This window comes from Ranitomeya variabilis, chromosome 3 (genome assembly GCF_051348905.1).
Source record: "Ranitomeya variabilis isolate aRanVar5 chromosome 3, aRanVar5.hap1, whole genome shotgun sequence".
Lineage (NCBI taxonomy): Eukaryota > Metazoa > Chordata > Amphibia > Anura > Dendrobatidae > Ranitomeya > Ranitomeya variabilis.
Window position 1 is genome coordinate 706,109,192 of NC_135234.1, and position 19,276 is coordinate 706,128,467.

At 51.0% G+C, this 19,276-nt stretch overlaps 1 protein-coding gene across 3 annotated transcripts in view; it reads right to left on the reverse strand.

Annotated features, from left to right (window-relative positions):
* The window catches only part of PDS5B (PDS5 cohesin associated factor B), a 234,946-nt gene that overhangs the window by 40,129 nt on the left and 175,541 nt on the right, over window positions 1-19,276 (reverse strand). For all 3 annotated transcript variants that reach the window (XR_013224069.1, XM_077298241.1, XM_077298242.1), the window contains exon 22: window positions 1,790-1,858. Coding sequence is in view for 2 of the 3 variants with exons in the window: in XM_077298241.1 (XP_077154356.1) it covers window positions 1,790-1,858 (69 nt within the window). In the remaining variant the exon portion in view is untranslated. The remainder of the gene's footprint in view (window positions 1-1,789; window positions 1,859-19,276) is intronic.

A 19,276-nucleotide genomic window follows, 5' to 3' on the forward strand; every position in this document is an offset into this window, starting at 1 on the left:
AAACACAAGAAAAAACAAGAAAACCCTAACCCTACCCCTGACAAGCCACCCCCCACCATCAAGGTGATAAAGGGATCCAAACCCTAACCCTACCCCTAACCCTATATGACAGTCAATACTCTACGAGTTTATATTTTTAGTACTCTATAGCAATACCGTATATCTTGGGGTGTCCACATTGAACAAAGCTTTTTATTAGAAGAATGTCCTGGTCACCAGGTCAACATAATAGCCAATTCCTATGTATCCCTAGGATCCCTAGGGTTAGGGTTAGGGTTTGGATGCCTTTATCACCTTGATGGTGGGGGGTGGCTTGCCAGAGTTAGGGTTAGGGTTAGGATCCCTAGGGTTACTAGGGATCCTAACCCTAACCCTAGCCATTTCTGTTTATAGTGGGTTTTCTAGTTGATTTTGATGATTGGCAGCTGTCACACACTTCTGAGCATGCGTTTAAAAAAACGCAAACGCAGGAAAAAAACACATGTAAACGCCGCAAAAAAACGCATGTGTCTAAAAAACGCGGCGTTTTGCCGCGTTTACATGCGTTTTTCACCACATGCGTTTTGAAAAAAAAACCGCTGCAGATCAAAACGCAAGTGTGAAACCAGCCTTATGGGGCCCATTAACCTTTGCACAGCATTATATGGGGCATAATATTCTATGGAGCATCTTAAGGAGCCATCAATAACCTTTTATGCAGCATTATATGGGGCATATTTTAATATGGAGCATCTTATGGGGCCCATCATGAACTTTATGGAGCATCTTATGGGGGTATTTTGCATGGAGCATCTTATGGGGTCCATCATGAATTGTATGGAGCATTATATGGGGCTCCTGATTCAATATGGATATTCAAAAACACAACCTACTGATGTCTCAATCAATTTTACTTTTATTGGTATCTATTTTTATTTTTGACATTTACCAGTAGCTGCTGCATTTCCCACCCTAGGCTTATACTCGAGTCAACAAGTTTTCCCAGTTTTTTGTGTCAAAATAAGGGGTCTCGGCTTATACTCCGTATATGGTAAATGAAAAAAAAAGTGTGGGGATACCACTATTCTTGATGACCAGCGTTGTCAACGCCGACAGCTGATGTTTTCATCCCACAACTGTCAGTTTTGCCTGGTTGGTTATCAAAAATACAGTTGAACCCACAACGCTTTTCTTTTCTTCCTCATTATTTAATGTGCAGGCGCCAGCTGATGAATACTCCCATCAGCTGCCGCCTGCTCTCGCTGTTATTAGAGGCAGCAGACACTGACTGATGTGAGCAGTAGTCCAATCAGCTGACGCCTGTGACCGGATGTAAATTTTTTACCTCAGATCACAGAAGCCCGGTTCCCATTGTCATTTGACAGCATGGGAACCGGGGTTAACTGACTGGGGGTAATGATTTAACAGCCGATCAGAGGCAGCGTTTGCCTCGCTGTCATGTACATAGCTGCGTGGCTAACACTGGATTTTCGGGCCTCCCATTCACTTGATGGTACCCAAACTTTTTTTTTTTTTTTTTTTACTGTTTGGCCGAACCCGAACATCCTGGGCTCCACCTATCTCTGAAGTTTGTGTTCGGAGTCTGTGCCCAAACAGTAGGTGTTCGGTACGAACCCCAAACTTTACTGTTCAAGTTCGCCCATCTCTAGTTATAATCAGTTCATTGGATGATTGGAGCAAAATTAAAAAAAAAAAAAAAAAATGATGCACATTTCCTTTATGCTGTAACAATCACATCTTGGGAGGACACAGGAGTAAAATTTCAGTTAAGTTATAGGAGTTTACTCACCTTAACTAAAGTTTCCTGTGAAACTTCATCATCAGTCACCCAGAGCTTGGTGGTCTTTCTACCTGGACTCTGATGAGGAGAGAAAGATATTTACAATATGAAAAGAGATAATTGTTTATATATTTTCTCTTCAAAAACCATACACTCCATATGCAGACAGGTATTCCCTCCTGAGTCATGAAGGGCAGAGATAGGAATACTCATCATTCTCTGATTACACATTTCCTATAAATCTCTACATCTCGTGTACACATTCTTACACCGACTACAAATACTTTCCGAAGGGTTTACACCTCCATTAGCCTGATGTCTAAATAGTTTTTTATGTTCTTAAATGGGAAAAAAAAGTGATGACCGTATTATGAATTGCTAAATGGGTCAATTTTTTTTTTACATTTTTTTTTTTTGAGCAAGTGATTCACCAATTTACTTTTTAATCATTCTTACACAGAATACTGGCTAATTGTGGCGGATATTCAATTCATTCATGATAACAGCCAGAAAAATATAAAGATTAAAAGTGCAGTGCACTTTCTGTTCACTGAAACAGTCAGGCACAGAGTAAACATGAAAATGTCATCAGCTAAACACAGGGTCACATGTAATGGGCAGCACGGGGCCACTGCCATTGTTGCAGCGGCTGTCAAATTAAACTGATTACTTATTGTTAGTAATAAGGCCTTTAATAATAAGCAATGAATTTACACACATTTAGTTGTAATTTATCTTACAACAGCTGCAATTGACAGGATGCAGCTGTGCAGCAAACATGCCAACCTTAAAGGGAACCTGTCACCAGGTTTGGCCGATATAAGATACGGCCATCACCTTTCAGGGCTGATATACAGCATTCCATAATGCTGTAGATAAGCCTCCGATCTGACCTGCAAGAGAAGAAAAATAAGTTTTATTACACTCACCTGCAGGGTGGCGGTCTAGTCGATGGGTGTTGCAGGTCCTGGTCCGGCGCCTCCCATCTTCTTGCGACACCCACCAGGTGGGTGGTTGGATCGGGGGGGGGCTTATCTACAGCATTATAGAATGCTGTACATAAGCCCTGAAAGGCAGTGGTCGTAACTCGTATTGGCCAAACCTGGTGACACATTCTCTTTAATGTGTGACTGTACCCCAAGAAAATACAAGAGTTAAACACCTATAGAAAAACACCAATATAAAACCAAAACAAATGTATATACTGACATGTATTCTTTATGGATCATATATGATTAAAAGAGGAGGGGTTGAAAAAAGATGAATCACATAATGAAGGTGTGGTTTTACACAATATAAATATACTAGCTATTGAACCCGTTCTACGCCCGGGTGGCGAGCATTTATATTGGTATATGGTCTCCATCCTGGTATGTGCTGCTCCCATCTTGCTCTCCCATCCTGTCATGTGCTGCTCCATCCTGCGCCCCCATCCTGTCATGTACTGCTCCATCCTGCGTCCCCATCCTGTCATGTGCTGCTCCATCCTGCGTCCCCATCCTGTCATGTGCTGATCCATCCTGCGCCCCCATCCTGTCATGTGCTGCTCCATCCTGCGCCCCCATCCTGTCATGTGCTGTTCCATCCTGCGCCCCATCCTATCATGTGCTGATGCATCCTGCGTCCCCATCCTGTCATGTGCTCCCATCCTGCGCCCCCATCCTATCATATGCTGCTCCATCCTACACCCCCACACTGTCATGTGTGTGCTCCTATCCTGTCATGTGCTCCCATCCTGCGCCCCATGCTGTCATGTGCTCCCATCCTGCGCCCCATGCTGTCATGTGCTCCCATCCTGCACCCCCATCCTGTCATGTGCTCCCATCCTACACCCCCATCCCGTCATGTGCTGCTCTCATCGTGCGCAATCATTCCGTCATGTGCTGCTCCCATCCTGCGCCCCCATTCCGTCATGTGCTGCTCCCATCCTGTGCCCCCATTCTGTTGTAATGTGCTGCACCCATTCTGCCTGTTCCTGTTTCCATTCTGCCATATGTTGCTCTCATCTTTCTCTCTCCGGCTCTACTGCCCGAGTGCGTGGGCTGAGTGCGTGGGCTGAGTGCGTGGGCTGAGTGCGTGGGCTGAGTGCGTGGGCTGAGTGCGTGGGCTGAGTGCGTGGGCTGAGTGCGTGGGCTGAGTGCGTGGGCTGAGTGCGTGGGCTGAGTGCGTGGGCTGAGTGCGTGGGCTGAGTGCGTGGGCTGAGTGCGTGGGCTGAGTGCGTGGGCTGAGTGCGGGCGGCTGAGTGCGGGCGGCTGAGTGCGGGCGGCTGAGTGCGGGCGGCTGAGTGCGGGCGGCTGAGTGCGGGCGGCTGTGCTGAGTGCGGGCGGCTGTGCTGAGTGCGGGCGGCTGTGCTGAGTGCGGGCGGCTGTGCTGAGTGCGGGCGGCTGTGCTGAGTGCGGGCGGCTGTGCTGAGAGCGGGCGGCTGTGCTGAGAGCGGGCGGCTGTGCTGAGAGCGGGCGGCTGTGCTGAGTGCGGGCGGCTGTGCTGAGTGCGGGCGGCTGTGCTGAGTGCGGGCGGCTGTGCGTGGCGGTGCTGAGTGCGGGTGGCTGTGCGTGGCGGTGCTGAGTGCGGGCTGCTGTGCGTGGCGGTGCTGAGTGCGGGCGGCTGTGCGTGGCGGTGCTGAGTGCGGGCGGCTGTGCGTGGCGGTGCTGAGAGCGGGCGGCTGTGCGTGGCGGTGGTGAGAGCGGGCGGCTGTGCGTGGCGGTGCTGAGTGCGGGCGGCTGTGCGTGGCGGTGCTGAGTGCGGGCTGCTGTGCGTGGCGGTGCTGAGTGCGGACGGCTGTGCGTGGCGGTGCTGAGTGCGGACGGCTGTGCGTGGCGGTGCTGAGTGCGGGCGGCTGTGCGGGCGGCTGTGCTGAGTGCGGGCGGCTGTGCTGAGTGCGGGCGGCTGTGCTGAGTGCGGGCGGCTGTGCTGAGTGCGGGCGGCTGTGCTGAGTGCGGGCGGCTGTGCTGAGTGCGGGCGGCTGTGCTGAGTGCGGGCGGCTGTGCTGAGTGCGGGCGGCTGTGCTGAGTGCGGGCGGCTGTGCTGAGTGCGGGCGGCTGTGCTGAGTGCGGGCGGCTGTGCTGAGTGCGGGCGGCTGTGCTGAGTGCGGGCGGCTGTGCTGAGTGCGGGCGGCTGTGCTGAGTGCGGGCGGCTGTGCTGAGTGCGGGCGGCTGTGCGTGGCGGTGCTGAGAGCGTGGGCGGCTGTGCGTGGCGGTGCTGAGAGTGCGGGCGGCTGTGCGTGGCGGTGCAGAGAGTGCGGGCGGCTGTGCGTGGCGGTGCAGAGAGTGCGGGCGGCTGTGCGTGGCGGTGCAGAGAGTGCGGGCGGCTGTGCGTGGCGGTGCAGAGAGTGCGGGCAGCGCTGAGAGTGCGTGGCGGTGGTGAGTGCGGGCGGCTGTGCGTGGCTGTGCTGAGTGCGGGCGGCTGTGCGTGGCTGTGCTGAGTGCGGGTGGCTGTGCGTGGCTGTGCTGAGTGCGGGTGGCTGTGCTGAGTGCGGGCGGCTGTGCGTGGCGGTGCTGAGTGCGGGCGGCTGTGCGTGGCGGTGCTGAGTGCGGGCGGCTGTGCGTGGCGGTGCTGAGTGCGGGCGGCTGTGCGTGGCGGTGGTGAGTGCGGGCGGCTGTGCGTGGCGGTGGTGAGTGCGGGCGGCTGTGCTGAGTGCGGGCGGCTGTGCGTGGCTGTGCTGAGTGCGGGCGGCTGTGCGTGGCTGTGGTGAGTGCGGGCGGCTGTGCGTGGCGGTGGTGAGTGCGGGCGGCTGTGCGTGGCGGTGGTGAGTGCGGGCGGCTGTGCGTGGCGGTGGTGAGTGCGGGCGGCTGTGCGTGGCGGTGGTGAGTGCGGGCGGCTGTGCAGAGTGCGGGCGGCTGTGCGTGGCGGGGGGACAGTGTATCTCTGCCTGCAGGTTGAGTGAAGATTCGAAACCGTGTGAAGAATCGTGCAGCCACCATAGTCTTCCGAAGGGCACAACAGGCGTCCATCTTTAACCTACTGGTTCTGGTGATGCTGCAGCCTGAACATTGAAGGCAGTCTCTGTTATCAGGTAGGACCAGCTCAGACTGGTTATTCTCTCTCTTCACGAGGGCTTAGCTCCCCCAGCTGTAGCCCTAGCCTATTACTTATGCCCAATCTCTGGGAGGCCCATTCCTGTCCCTATAATCTGAAATGCTTGTGCTATCTGTACAAGAGCAGTGGCATTCAAAGAAACCCTCTAACACCCGGGATGAGAGCACTCCCCTCCTTCCGGAGTGGGCTGTTGCCAGGTCACAGTCGGTCTCAGATCTGACCAAACTCTCACAGTCCCTGATCCAGGTCCTGGAGCATCCTACACATTTGTCTTCTGCCACCAGTGCTCCGAACACCTCTCATGGTGATTCGCACGCACCCGTCTGCGACCTTCACAGGGACAGATGGCGTACAAACCAAAAGAACCGGCTGGTCCCTCTACTTTCTCCTGGACGCATTCCTCATCCCATGCCCCTCCGCGGAGGTGTTTTTTTGGGTCGGATATGGATTCCCAGTCTGAGTCTGAGTCCGATACGGACCAGACCTGAAAGATGCAAGATACGCTCAATAACCTTATCTGGGCAAAATACCAAATTTCTGAACCTATGGGAGGACGAGGCTCCTGCTCACGAGCACTCCATTACTTTCAAATGGGTAAAAATGTTTTTCCCGGAATTTTCCCTGATCACAGGGAACTTGTCATGACTATATCCAAACACTGGGAACACTCTGAAAAGCGCCTCCCAGGTAGGAGGAAGCTACTCATCCTCTACCCCTTTAGACCAGGCCTTCTTGATAAATGGGCAGAATCCCTAAGGTGGATCCGCCGCCTTCTCGCCTGTCTTCTTAGACAGCCTTGTCTCTACTGATCAGTGCATCCCTTAAGAATTCTACAGATAGACAGATTGAATCCTTTGCTAAGTCAGCCTTGCAGGCGGCTGCCGCCTCTCTGTCCCACATTTGCCTACACCTGGGTGTCAAATTCCATGTCTGTCGGGGCAAGAATACTTCGTCAAGGTATTCTAGCGGCCGCTCCTCCGGATGGGAGGCCAGATCTGGCTGATCAGATGGCCCATGCCAGCAAATATCTCGTGTCCGCTCCCCTTTTTGATGCGGCTGGTTGTTCCGTCACAAATACCGGCAGCATCGTTGCCATTCGTCGCATTCTCTGGACTCACTGGTTTTGCCTCCCAAGTCTCTAGATCTTTTGGATCCACTTCTCCCCAGAAAGAGGTTTCCTTTTGTTTTTGCACCCGTCAAGACATACGTCGCAGGCCCCAGCAGTTTTTCAGGCAGTCTTTACCTGCCATTCACAGAAGTGATCGTACCCATCCTCAGGAACGTACTGTTCTCGGGGTTCTATTCTATCTTAGTCACGAAGAAAGACGGAACGCTCCTCCGTTTTTAGTCCTCGAGCGGTTTACCCGTCATGTTCGGTTCTGTCTTTTCAGGCCGATATAACTAAGTTCGGTAATCACTTTCATGGACTCAGGAGAATTTTCTTCACATTCTTGTTTGTGTTTAGCTTCAGAGGCTCCTATGATGTGCAATCCAGGAGGGTCCTTATCAGTTCACGGCCCTCCCCTTCATCCTAGCCTCTGCTCCCAGACTATTTACGTCATAGCAGCGGTCAGGGTCATTCTTCTATCCAAGGGATTTTTCATATTTCCCTACTTAAACGATCTTCTGATCAATGAGCCGTCCCACTGAGACTGCAACCAGAGTCTTCAGTTTACCCTACATATCTGAGTCCATCTCAGCTAGATTATAAACAGAGAAAAGTCCTTCCCTCACCTTTGCTCAGTACTTGGTGTTTCTAGGTATGGGTTCGACATGACCCAAGCCTGTCTCTTCCTTCCAAAGGAGAAGGTTGTTCATCCCTCTGCCAGGGGTTTTCTGTACTCTAAAGCGATCAGCTTTTCTTCTCCTATGGTCCTGCTTAGGAGTTCTAGGGAAAATGGATTGTCGCCTCGGAAACCGTTCCTTTTGCTCAGTTCCATGCCTGCTCAGTTCCATGCCCGCTCCCTTCAGCGGGCTCTCTGGTCATCTCCACGGACAATCCTGTGCTTCTTCCTCTCAGAGTGAGGCAGTCCCTCATCTGGTGACGCCGTCGGCATCAGTCCTATAAAGGAAGTTCCTCTTTCCTAGTGGCAGGTTTTCACCAACAATACCAGTCTCATCTTTTGCGGAGCCGTTTTTTCTTCGTCACACAGCGCAGGGCCACTGGAACGCCCAAGAGACAATGCCACGGCCGAAGTTTACATAAACCGTTAAGGCGGTACTCGCATCAAACAAGTGAAGTCAGAGTTTACAAGGACTCTGCGAGAGGCAGAGTGTAATGTTTCCGCCATATCAGCCGTGCACTTTCCGAGGGTAGAAAAGGAGATTTTTGTTTACTTACCGTAAAATCTTTTTCTCCGAGCCACTCATTGGGGGACACAGGACCATGGGTGTTATGCTGCTGCCACTAGGAGGACACTAAGTAGACAAAAAGATTAACTCCTCCTCTGCAGCATACACCCCTTCACTGGATACAATTTGAACCAGTTCGGTAGTAAAGCAGTAGGAGCATGAACAAAGACAACTATGTCAAAACCAAAGAAGTAACAACAAGCCAAAACAGGCTAACAGGGTGGGTGCTGTGTCCCCCAATGAGTGGCTCGGAGAAAAAGATTTTACGGTAAGTAAACAAAAATCTCCTTTTCTCCTACGCCTCATTGGGGGACACAGGACCATGGGACGTACAAAAGCAGTCCCTGGGAGGGGAGCAATATGCTAAAACCCCATGTACCACTGGCTTACGGCTTAAGGAACTGCCGCTTGCAGAATGCGCCTGCCAAGGGCAGCGTCTGCAGAAGAGATGGAATGAATGTGGTAATGCTTGGTAAAAGTGTGCAAACTGGACCACGTCGCAGCCTTGCAGACCTGCTGTGCTGACGCCTGGTGCCGAATGGCCCACGAGGCGCCCACCGACCGAGTAGAATGAGCCTTGATCCCAGCTGGAATAGGAACACCTTTGACACGATAGGATTCTTGAATGGCTGACCGAATCCATTTTGCCAGAGTGGCCTTTGAAGCAGGAGAACCCCTCCTGGGCCCCTCTGGAAGTACGAACAGGACGTCTGACGTGCGGAAGGGAGCCGTTCTTGAGACGTACCGACGAAGAGCCCTCACCACATCAAGAGTGTGTAGAGCCTTTTCGATGCGATGGACAGGAGCCGGGCAGAACGAAGGTAGAACAATCTCCTCATTGAGGTGGAAAGAGGAGACGACCTTGGGCAAAAAGGTGGGAGAGGTCCTCAATACCGCCTTGTCCGGATGAAAAATGAGAAAGGGAGGGCGGCAGGAGAGCGCAGCCAACTCCGAAACCCTTCTGATGGACGTGACGGCTACTAGGAAGACTACCTTCCAAGAAAGGAAGGTCAAGGAAACGTCCTGTAGCGGTTCGAAGGGAGTCTCCTGAAGAGCTCCGAGAACTAAGTTGAGATCCCACGGATCCAAAGGTGACTTGTAGGGAGGCGCCACACGGGAAACTCCCTGGAAGAAAGTTTTCACCGGCAACCTATTGGCAATCTTCCGCTGGAAAAGGACCGACAATGCTGAAACCTGACCCTTTAGGGAGCTAAGGGCAAGTCCCGACTCTAGTCCGGATTGAAGAAACTCCAGTATGGAAGGAATAGAAAATACTAGAGGAGATCGTCCCTGTGCATCGCACCATGAGAAAAAAATTCGCCAGGTACGGTGGTAACTACGCATGGAAACAGGTTTCCTAGCTCTGATCATGGTGGAGGACACCGTGGGAGAAAAACCCGCTTGGCCTAGAATCCAGGACTCAACGGCCAAGCCGTCAAAGACAGGGCCCCTGAGTTCTGGTGGTAAATCGGGCCCTGTGAAAGGAGATCCACGCGATCTGGAAGACGCCAGGGGACGTCTGCCACCAACTGAACCAGTTCGGCGTACCATGCCCGACGCGGCCAGTCTGGCGCGACGAGAATCACTGGTACCCCCTCTGCCCTGATCTTTTTGATGACCCTCGGTAGTAGGGGAAGAGGAGGAAAAATGTACGGGAGGCGGAATTGACGCCAAGGTAGGACCAGGACGTCTACTCCGAGGGCCCATGGGTCGAGGGACCGAGCAAGGAACTGAGGGACCTTGTTGTTCATCCTGGAAGCCATGAGATCCACATCCGGGGTCCCCCAGCGATGGCAAATCTGCTGGAAGACCTCCGGGTGGAGGGACCACTCTCCGGAGGCGATGCCCTGGCGGCTGAGGAAGTCCGCCGCCCAATTTTCCACACCTGGAATGTGGATCGCCGAAATGGGCGAATGGTTCGATTCCGCCCAATGGAGGATGTGAGACACCTCGAGCATGGCCGTCTTGCTGCGAGTTCCGCCCTGACGGTTGATATATGCCACGGCCGTGGCGTTGTCGGACTGTATTCTGACTGGATGACCTGCCAGAAGTCGGTGAAAGTGAAACAATGCTAGCCTGATAGCTCGAATCTCGAGGATATTGATGGCGAGGCGAGACTCCTGAATGGACCACCGCCCCTGGGCTGTGTGATGGTTGAAGACCGCTCCCCAGCCTATGAGACTGGCATCGGTGGTCACCACCAGCCACCGTACTGGGAGAAAGGACCTTCCCTGGGTTAGGGAGGACTTCAGCGTCCACCACCTGAGAGCCTTCCTGACCCGAGGGGACAGGATGAATCGGCGGTCGAGGGAGGACGGGTTGCCGTCCCAAACCGACAGTAGCGCATGCTGCAGGGGACGGAGGTGAAACTGCGCAAATGGGACCGCTTCCATGGTCGCTACCATCTGCCCGAGAACTCGCATGCTGGCTCGAATGGAGTGGGATACTGGACGAGAAAGACGCTGGGCTCCCTGCTGCAAGGCCAAAGCCTTGTCTTGAGGGAGTATGACCAGACCGCGGGAAGTGTCCAGTATCATCCCCAGGAAGGAGATTTGTTGAGCCGGAATTGGAAAAGATTTTTGGAAGTTTATCTTCCACCCCAGGCGAGAAAGAGTATCCACCGTGAGAGCGACGGACTCTTCGCACGCTGGGTAGGAAGGACCCTTTATCAGTAGGTCGTCCAAGTACGGAATTACCACCACTCCCCTGGAATGAAGAATGGCCATGGCAGCCGCCATGACCTTCGTGAAAACTCTGGGAGCGGTGGCGAGACCGAAGGGCAAGGCCACAAATTGAAAGTGTTCCCCGCAAAAAGCGAAGCGAAGGAACTGCTGATGCGGAGGGAAGATCGGTATGTGCAGGTAGGCGTCCTTGATGTCTATGGATGCCAGGAATTCTCCCTTTTCCATAGACGCGACCACAGAACGGAGGGACTCCATCCTGAAGTGTCGGATTTTTATAAATCTGTTTAGTAGCTTCAGGTCTAGGATCGGACGTAGTGATCCGTCCTTCTTTGGGACCACGAACAGATTTGAATAGAAGCCCTTGAATCTTTGTTCTAGGGGGACCGGAATGATGACTCCGTCCCTTAGTAGTGCCCGTATTGCCTGGAGAAACGCTGTGGCCTTTGACCTTTGAGGGCAAGACTGGAAGAAGCGTGTAGGGGGGAGGGAGGAAAATTCTATTTTGTATCCGGTGGACACCAGTTCTCTGACCCACTCGTCGGAAACGACTGAGAGCCAGGCTTGACGGAACAAGAGTAGGCGTCCGCCTACTTTGTTGGAGTCCACCGGATAATGCAAGGAGTCATTGGGCGGAGGATCCATGGGATGCGGATCCCTTAGGCCCGGGAGGTTTAGGTCTGGGTCTCCAGTTACGATTAGGTCTGTAAGAGACCTGGGTGCCTCGGCCACCGCGCGAACCTCTTCCTGATGCGGGGGTAGAGGATGCAGAAGACCAGTTGGTATTGGACCGAAAAGGCCGAAATGGAGGTTGCTGCTGGTACCGAAAGGACCGGGTAGGCTTTTGCTGGGGGAGAAATTTACTCTTCCCTCCGGTAGCATCCGAGATCATTTGGTCCAATTTTTCTCCAAATAGCCGACCAGCCTGGTAAGGCAGGGCTGTTAGAGAACGTTTAGAAGCCGAATCTGCTCGCCAATCCCTGAGCCACAAGGCTCTCCTGATGGAAATTGCATTGGCGGCTGCCTGTGCAGCGCAATTGGCTGCGTCCATAGAGGCGTTGACTATGAAGTCTCCGGCCTGCGCTATCTGGTTAACCAGGATACTGGCTTCTGGAGGTAAATCACTGGCTTGGATGTTAGAGGAAAGAGTCTCGGTCCAAGAGACCATAGCCTTAGCCACCCAAGAGGCGGCGAAGGATGGGAAGAGAGACGCTCCTGAGGCCTCGAAGGCGGAACGAGCCAGATAATCAATCTGGCGATCGGAGGGATTCTTAACGGAGGAACCGTCCGAAAGAGACAGGATGGTCTTGGACGCGAGGTGTGACACAGCAGGGTCCACCGAGGGAGACTGCAGCCAGTCCTTGACTAATTCCCGAGAAAAAGGGTATTTGGCCTCGATGGACTTTTGTCCTATGAAGCGTTTATCTGGGCGATCCCTATGTTTTTGTACAATCTCCTTAAAGTGAGGGTGAGTAACAAAAACATTTTTAACACGTTTAGTCTTTTTGAAAGACACCACATGTTCGGGCTCCGAAGCAGAGTCCTCAGTCACCTTCAGGGTCTGGTTTACCGCCTCAATGAGAGAGTCGAGGGACTCTTGGGAGGAGGGGGGGTCCTGAACGTAGGAAATGTCGGACTCATATTCAGAGTCATCCGAGTTTGGGGAAGGGGACCTGGAAGCAGAGCTTGCAGGTACTGAAGGGCCCGCTAGCTCATGGTCAGGGGATGAAACATGAACACGTTTTCTGGAGCCCCGGGTAGAAAGTGACCGGGTACGCCCCCTGCTGGTAGAAGAATCCATACCGTCGTCTGAATCCTCCACGGTCCGACCTGGAGGGGGGCCCCGGAGGGAGTCAATTGCCCTGGCTAGGGAAGCCACAGATCGTGACAGAGAGGTTGCCCACTCAGGGGGGCTAGGCCCTACCGGGTCGACGGCTGCGGCATCGGTGACGGTACCGGCGTCGGCAAGGGGCGGCTGCACAGAGGGTGAGACGCAATCTGCACACAAAGGGCTAGTGTGGGCTCGGGGCAGGGCCGCATTGCAAGTGGCACATACAGTGAAAAACACTGTGTGCTTCTTGTTACCCTTTTTTGTCTCCTTGGATTGAGACATAGTGCCTTAGGGACAGAGCGGGCAGTATATGCAGAGAAGGGGTTAAGCTTTCTTGAAGCAGCTTACCCACGGTCCTGTCTGTGTCCCCAGAGAGAGATATGGCGGTTCTTTGTCCAGGAGTTCTCCTTGGAGCGCTGTAGAAGCGTGGGCTCCGTGCAGAGGAGAGAGGAAATATGGCCCCCGAGATTTGGAGGGCGCCTCTCGTCCCAGACGAGAAGCGCCGATGTAGGGGGCGGAGCTACGGCCGTGGGAGGAGATTTTTCCCCTTGCGGCCTACTCCGGCTGAAGAAGCCGGGGACTAAATTTATGGGCCCTGCCGACGATGTGCGGCGGCGGCCGCGACGGAGCGCCGCCGAGCACCACCGACCCCCGGTCGGCGGTGCCTCTCCCTGGGGACCCGGACCGCATCGCTGCCGCTGAGGGGGAGCAGGGGGGAGTCCCCTGAAGGTACTTACAGCCGCCATTGTCCCGGATCTCACAGGTCTGCTGGGCGCTTCTGTGAGGATGTAAGCTCAATCCATGCACCCTGGATGGGGATGGAGAGGCCCCTGATGCATCACGCTGCTGTAGCAGAGGGGGCTGCGGCACAACATCCCCTCCGGACTGCATTCTTCTCCAGATTACATTGCTGTAATGCAGGGTCCTGGAGGGGGTTGGGGGAAATCGGGACCAAAAAAGGAACCATTGCCCTGGCGCAAACTTTTTTCGTGCGCCATACGTCGCAGGAGAGGGACGGGGAGGTATACTCGCCGTGCTCGCCTGTTGTTGGTTCGGGGGAGAGCGGACCTTATGAAAAAAAGGACCCGTCGCCCCCTTCACTCCGTTAAATAAAAAATTAAAAATTTACATAAAATTAAAAAATCAAAAATTAAAACAAAGTTGGGGTCTGAGAAAAAAGACCCAAGTGCCTCCTAAGACACTAAGCAAGAACTGGTTCAAATTGTATCCAGTGAAGGGGTGTATGCTGCAGAGGAGGAGTTAATCTTTTTGTCTACTTAGTGTCCTCCTAGTGGCAGCAGCATAACACCCATGGTCCTGTGTCCCCCAATGAGGCGTAGGAGAAAACAGGGCAATCAATTTTCTGAGCCATCTGGGTCTCGCTTCGGGCAGCTAATGGCTCAGCCCCGCTGTCTTCATCCATATATGCTGAAATGGGGCTCTCCGGACATTGTCCTCGTGGCGTCTTGGATAAACCACAAGGTTCCTTGGTTCGTAGCCAGATCCCGGGACCTGCTAGCCACATGCTGCGATGCTCTAGCAATATCGTGGTCAATTCCATCTGCTCTCTCCTTTCCAGTCTCTCCCCTCGGCCCGAGAGTTGTGAAAGAATTAAGGAAGAAGGGATCCCTATATTCCTGTTATCTTCAGATTGGCCAAGAAAGGTCCGGTGAATATGTTCATAGACGCCCCTTGGAAGCTTCCAGGCCGTCCAGATCCTCTCTCTCAAGGTTCCCTCTTCCACCAGAGTTCATAGTCTCTGTCTTTAACAGCATGGCCGTTGAGGCCATAGTCCTGGGGGAGGCTGGTTTTTCCCCGTCTGGTCATTCAGACCATGATTGGGACCGGGAAATCAGCATCCTTGCGTAACTACTACAAATACTGAAAGGCCTTCTTTTGGTGGAGTATGAACAAGGGTCTGGTCCCTATGTCCGTTTTTCCTTTCATTCTTGGTTTTCTTCAAGGAGTCGCCCACCTGGCTCCTCCTTATTATCCTCCGATAAATCCATGGGATTTTAATCTTGTGTTAGGCGTGCCGCTGCGCGCCCCTGTTTTAGCCCATTCAACACATGACATTTCTCTTTGTTCAATTATGTCCATCAGGAGAGTTTCCAAGTTAGCGGTATTGCCCTGTCAGGACAAGGTGGTTCTCGGGCCTGGCCCTTCCTTTCTTCCCGAGGTGGTCTTTTCTTTTCTCACTAAAGTCATTGACCTTCCTTCTGTGTCTCTCCAGTCCATCCCCTGGAGAAGCCGCTCTACAAGCTGGATTCCGACACAGCTCTGTGAGTCTACGTTTCAAGGACTGCTCCCTTTCGTCAATCAGATTCCCTGCTCATCATCTCTGAAGGTTGCCTTAAAGGGCTCCCAGCTTCTAGTTTCTCTATTGCCGTTAGGCATTCCTTGTTCAGGACAAACAGCCTCTTACGCCGGTGCAGGCTCCTCCGGGGGTGAAGACTCACTCCGTCCTGCGGTGGGGGCCTCCTAGGCTGTTCGTTACCAGGATTTGGCTTTCCAGACTGTAAGGTCGCAACCTGGTCATCTTTGTCCTCTTTTGTTAGTCTTTACAGGGTTCATACCATGCCTCGTCTGATACAGGTCTCGGAAGGAAGGTGCTTCAGGTGGCGGTTTTGCACCGACCGACCTGAGCCCATTTATACCTTGAATCTTCCTGTTTCCTACCCTAGGGACTGCTTTGGGATGTCCCATGGTTACCTGTGTCCCCCAATGAAGCGATGAAGAAAAAGGGATTTTTGGTACTCACCGTAAAATCTTTCGTGGAGCCTTCATTGGGGGACACAGCACCCTCCCTAACTGTTTGTACCATTAATGTACCTCCGTAGTTGCATTGGCACATATATGGTACCATTATTTGGTATGTTGTACCATTATTTGATCTATATGTCTTCATGTTTGATTGGTACATAAGTTGTACCATTATTTGGTCTATGTGCCTCCGTTGTTGGATTGGTACATATGTTGAGTTTTGGTTGCTTCTCCTACTGCTTTAACACTAACTGAGGTACTTCCTGCCGGTCGGTGGGTGTATACTGTAGAGGAGGAGCTATTTTCCTTTTTTTGCATATAGTGTCAGCCTCCTAGCGACAGCAGCATACACCCATGGTTACCTGTGTCCCCCAATGAAGGATCCAAGAAAGATTTTACGGTGAGCACCAAAAATCCTTTTTTTCCAGTCATCAGGACAGTGCAGGGAGCCTTTACAGTCTCCACTCCCTACATCGCTGTAATCAAACCCCGGACACATTGACTAACAGCCTGTTCTGAACACATCGCACACATGTATGTTGAAGAGCTGACTGTCACAGTGCCAGGGAGTGATTACAGCTGCACTTACTATGTACTGAGTGGAGACTAATAGTTCATTGCACAGCCCAGATGACTTGAAGTGAAGGGCTGCAGGGAGGAAATAACTTTTTCTCCCTGGAGCTACTGCTCCAGTAAGACAGCCAAACAATATTTACTTGAAGGTAAATTGTGTTTTTTTTGCAGGCAACAAGTCTCCTTTAAACAGTTACACAATAGAACCATATATGCGTCCGAGTGTGTATTGTAATGACCAGGGCCACTATCAGGGCATTACTGCCCTTACTGCTGTATGGGGCCCAATGTTCAGAAGCAAAGAGGGGGGCCTGCCTTATTTTGCTTCTGCTCACCAGGCCCCAGGGTATAATAACAGTGCGCCGGCACACATCTCAGCGCAGGAGGTTTTCCTGGTGCTACACACCCATCAAAACAGAATGGCCACATAGCTCCAGGGCTCCCCAAGCCTTTTCTGTGACACCCTGGTAATGGTGCCTACACGAGCACGTCATCGCATACACGTGCCACTCGCCAGAATAGCAGAAGTGGAGCTGTGCCTGCAGGGGATCATCTGAGAGTTTTTAATTTATTTTTTTTAAAATAAAATGAATTAAATGAGTGTTGGGAGAGGGAAGCAAATGATGATGAATTGAGACTGGGAGCTGGGGAACAGCAAATGGTGATGGTTTGAGGGTGGGGGACAGCAAATGATGAATTGTGGGTGGGTCCTGTTACTGTGAAGGGTGGCACTGTGTCACTTTTTTCTTCATCTGACAGTGTAGAATTTGGGGAAAAACTGGGGAATGTGCTCTTAAAGCAGTACTCTAGATAATTGTGTGTTATTTTCTGCAGTGATAAGTCCTGGCTGGAGGAAGTGATGGTGGTCTGCACTGGATGAAGAAGAAAAGCGAAAATGAAGGACCAACTACAGATGTCACAGGTGAGTTAGTGTACACTTACATGATATACAGGTCTCCTGTGTATAATATATGTCACTGGTGATCCCTGTATTACCGTTACACTTACATTATACACATAGCTCCTGTGTATCAGGTCACTGTTGCTCACTGTATTTAACCTGCATACGGACACTATATAGAGTTCCTGTGTGTAATGTCACTGGTGCATCAGTGTGTTACCTGTACACTGACACTATATACTGTGTACTATGTACAGGGCTCCTGTGTATAATGGCAACTTATGATAATATTAGTGCTGTGCTTTGTTTTTTTTTTTTTTTTTTTTTTTTTTTTTGGGGGGGGGGGGGGGGGTTATTAATGATCAGTATTGTAGTGTTTGGTCACTATGTGGTGATAATATGTGGTCTGGTCATGGTATGGCTGTATTTCTTCCTTGTATGTGGTATTATTCATTCACTATGTGGTGGTAATACGTGGTCCAGCCATGGTGTGATGGTATTTATTCCTTGTGTGTGGTATTATTGATCATTTAAATAAATAAATAAAGATCTACCTAAAAAGAGTATTAGATATGTTAAGAAATGTTTAATAGGTTATAGAAGAGTAGGGCCCTGCCAAAAATAGTTTACTTTGTCGTGGTGACAGATTTTAAAAAGTATATTGGCCAAATTAAAAGCTGCTAGCTATGCATGTGATCTGGTGTGATATGGAACTGTTAATGGGTGATTGGTGAGGACGTGGCACAGTAGTTATTTTATCATAATTATTATTATTTTTTTAAAAAGTCGGGGGTGGGACTGTGGTAGGATCGAGGGGTGAAGGCAGAGCTAGGGTGGACGCTGGGCAGAGTTTCAAGGGGGCCCGAAAATTTTGAAAGTATGGGGACCCGAAATTCCTGGTGGCAACGCAGGTAATTACCCAAGGCGCTAATGAACAACAAGCCAATATGATTTTTGAGGTATAGACTAGAGTGCAAAGGAAAACAATTGAATGAGAATACACACACAGTGTGACAACAGCATAATCTTAGGCTGGGTTCAGAACAGCACAATTAACGGTCCACAGACAGACTACAGGTCTCCCAACCCAAACTCACAGCTTCATAAGTATCCATGAAACTGGTGATTTGGGTCAGAAGAAATAGCCCAGGTATTGCGGTCCACATACTGACTGTGAAATAATCCTGACTGAGCTCAGTCATTACATTACTGACTACAGATGATTTTTTTTAAATTTTATTTCTACCCCTTCACTTTATTTTTAGTCTATTTATATTGTGTATATCAGTCTTCCCTCTGGAACGTTGCTCCCTCATGGTTTGATTTATTTTTTTGTAATCCTTTCCCTTTTTAATCATATACAATCAATCAATAAAGAAATACATTTTGATATAAGTGCATTTCGGGTTTATTTTCGTCTTTTTATACAGGTAGTTGCATACCAATATCGAAGTAACACCCTCTGCTGACATGTCCAAATATTCAGGGATCATTCAGACGTCTGTATAAATCGGTCCCAGTACGGATTGGTGGTGGCTCTCCCAATCAGAGCATGATAGCCTCATAGAAATATATGACGCCATCACACGTCGGTCAGGAGAACTGTGACCTGTCCATAAACAGACCGATCTGAACACGTTTGAATTGGCCCCTAGGAGCTATATAGATTGAAAACAAAAATCTGATCCAACACAATGCCGAAAAGCCATCATCTCCCTGCATATGGGTACAGAGCCGGCTGTCAGTCAGTGCCAGGGCATGCTTACAGATGCTGCTCACTATAAACTGAAGTAGCGATGGCTGCGCCTCTATGACTGAAAGCCACGGTCTGAGAGAAATAACGTTCCTTTCTTCATTGTAGCCGAACTTTCAATGTGGCGTCCACACAGCTTTAGAACACTGTTAACCTGCAGATTAAGCCCGTCTCAGCAGGTTAATAGCATTTACGGACTGGACAGGTTCACCTTAAGTGGTCTAGGGTCCCATTCACATATCTTATTTTGTTATTTGGATACCACACAGACATTAGTCTATAGGATAGGTGCATTCCTAAGTCCAATTCAAGGACCAAACATATCTATAAATTGGTATGGGAGAAAGACAGCAAATAAAAGGTCACCTGTGTTGCATCCGTGTGCTGGTCAGTCACAGGCTGGAAACCACTTAGGCTACTTTCACACCTCCGTCTTTTCCCGACCATCACAATGCGTCATTTTGTGGAAACAAACACATCCTGCAAAGTTGCCCACAGGATGTGTTTTTTTCACATAGACTTGTATTAACGACGCATCGCGACGTATGGACACACAGTATTTGGCGGACCGTCATAGCGAAAAAACGTTCAAGGGAACGTTTTTTCG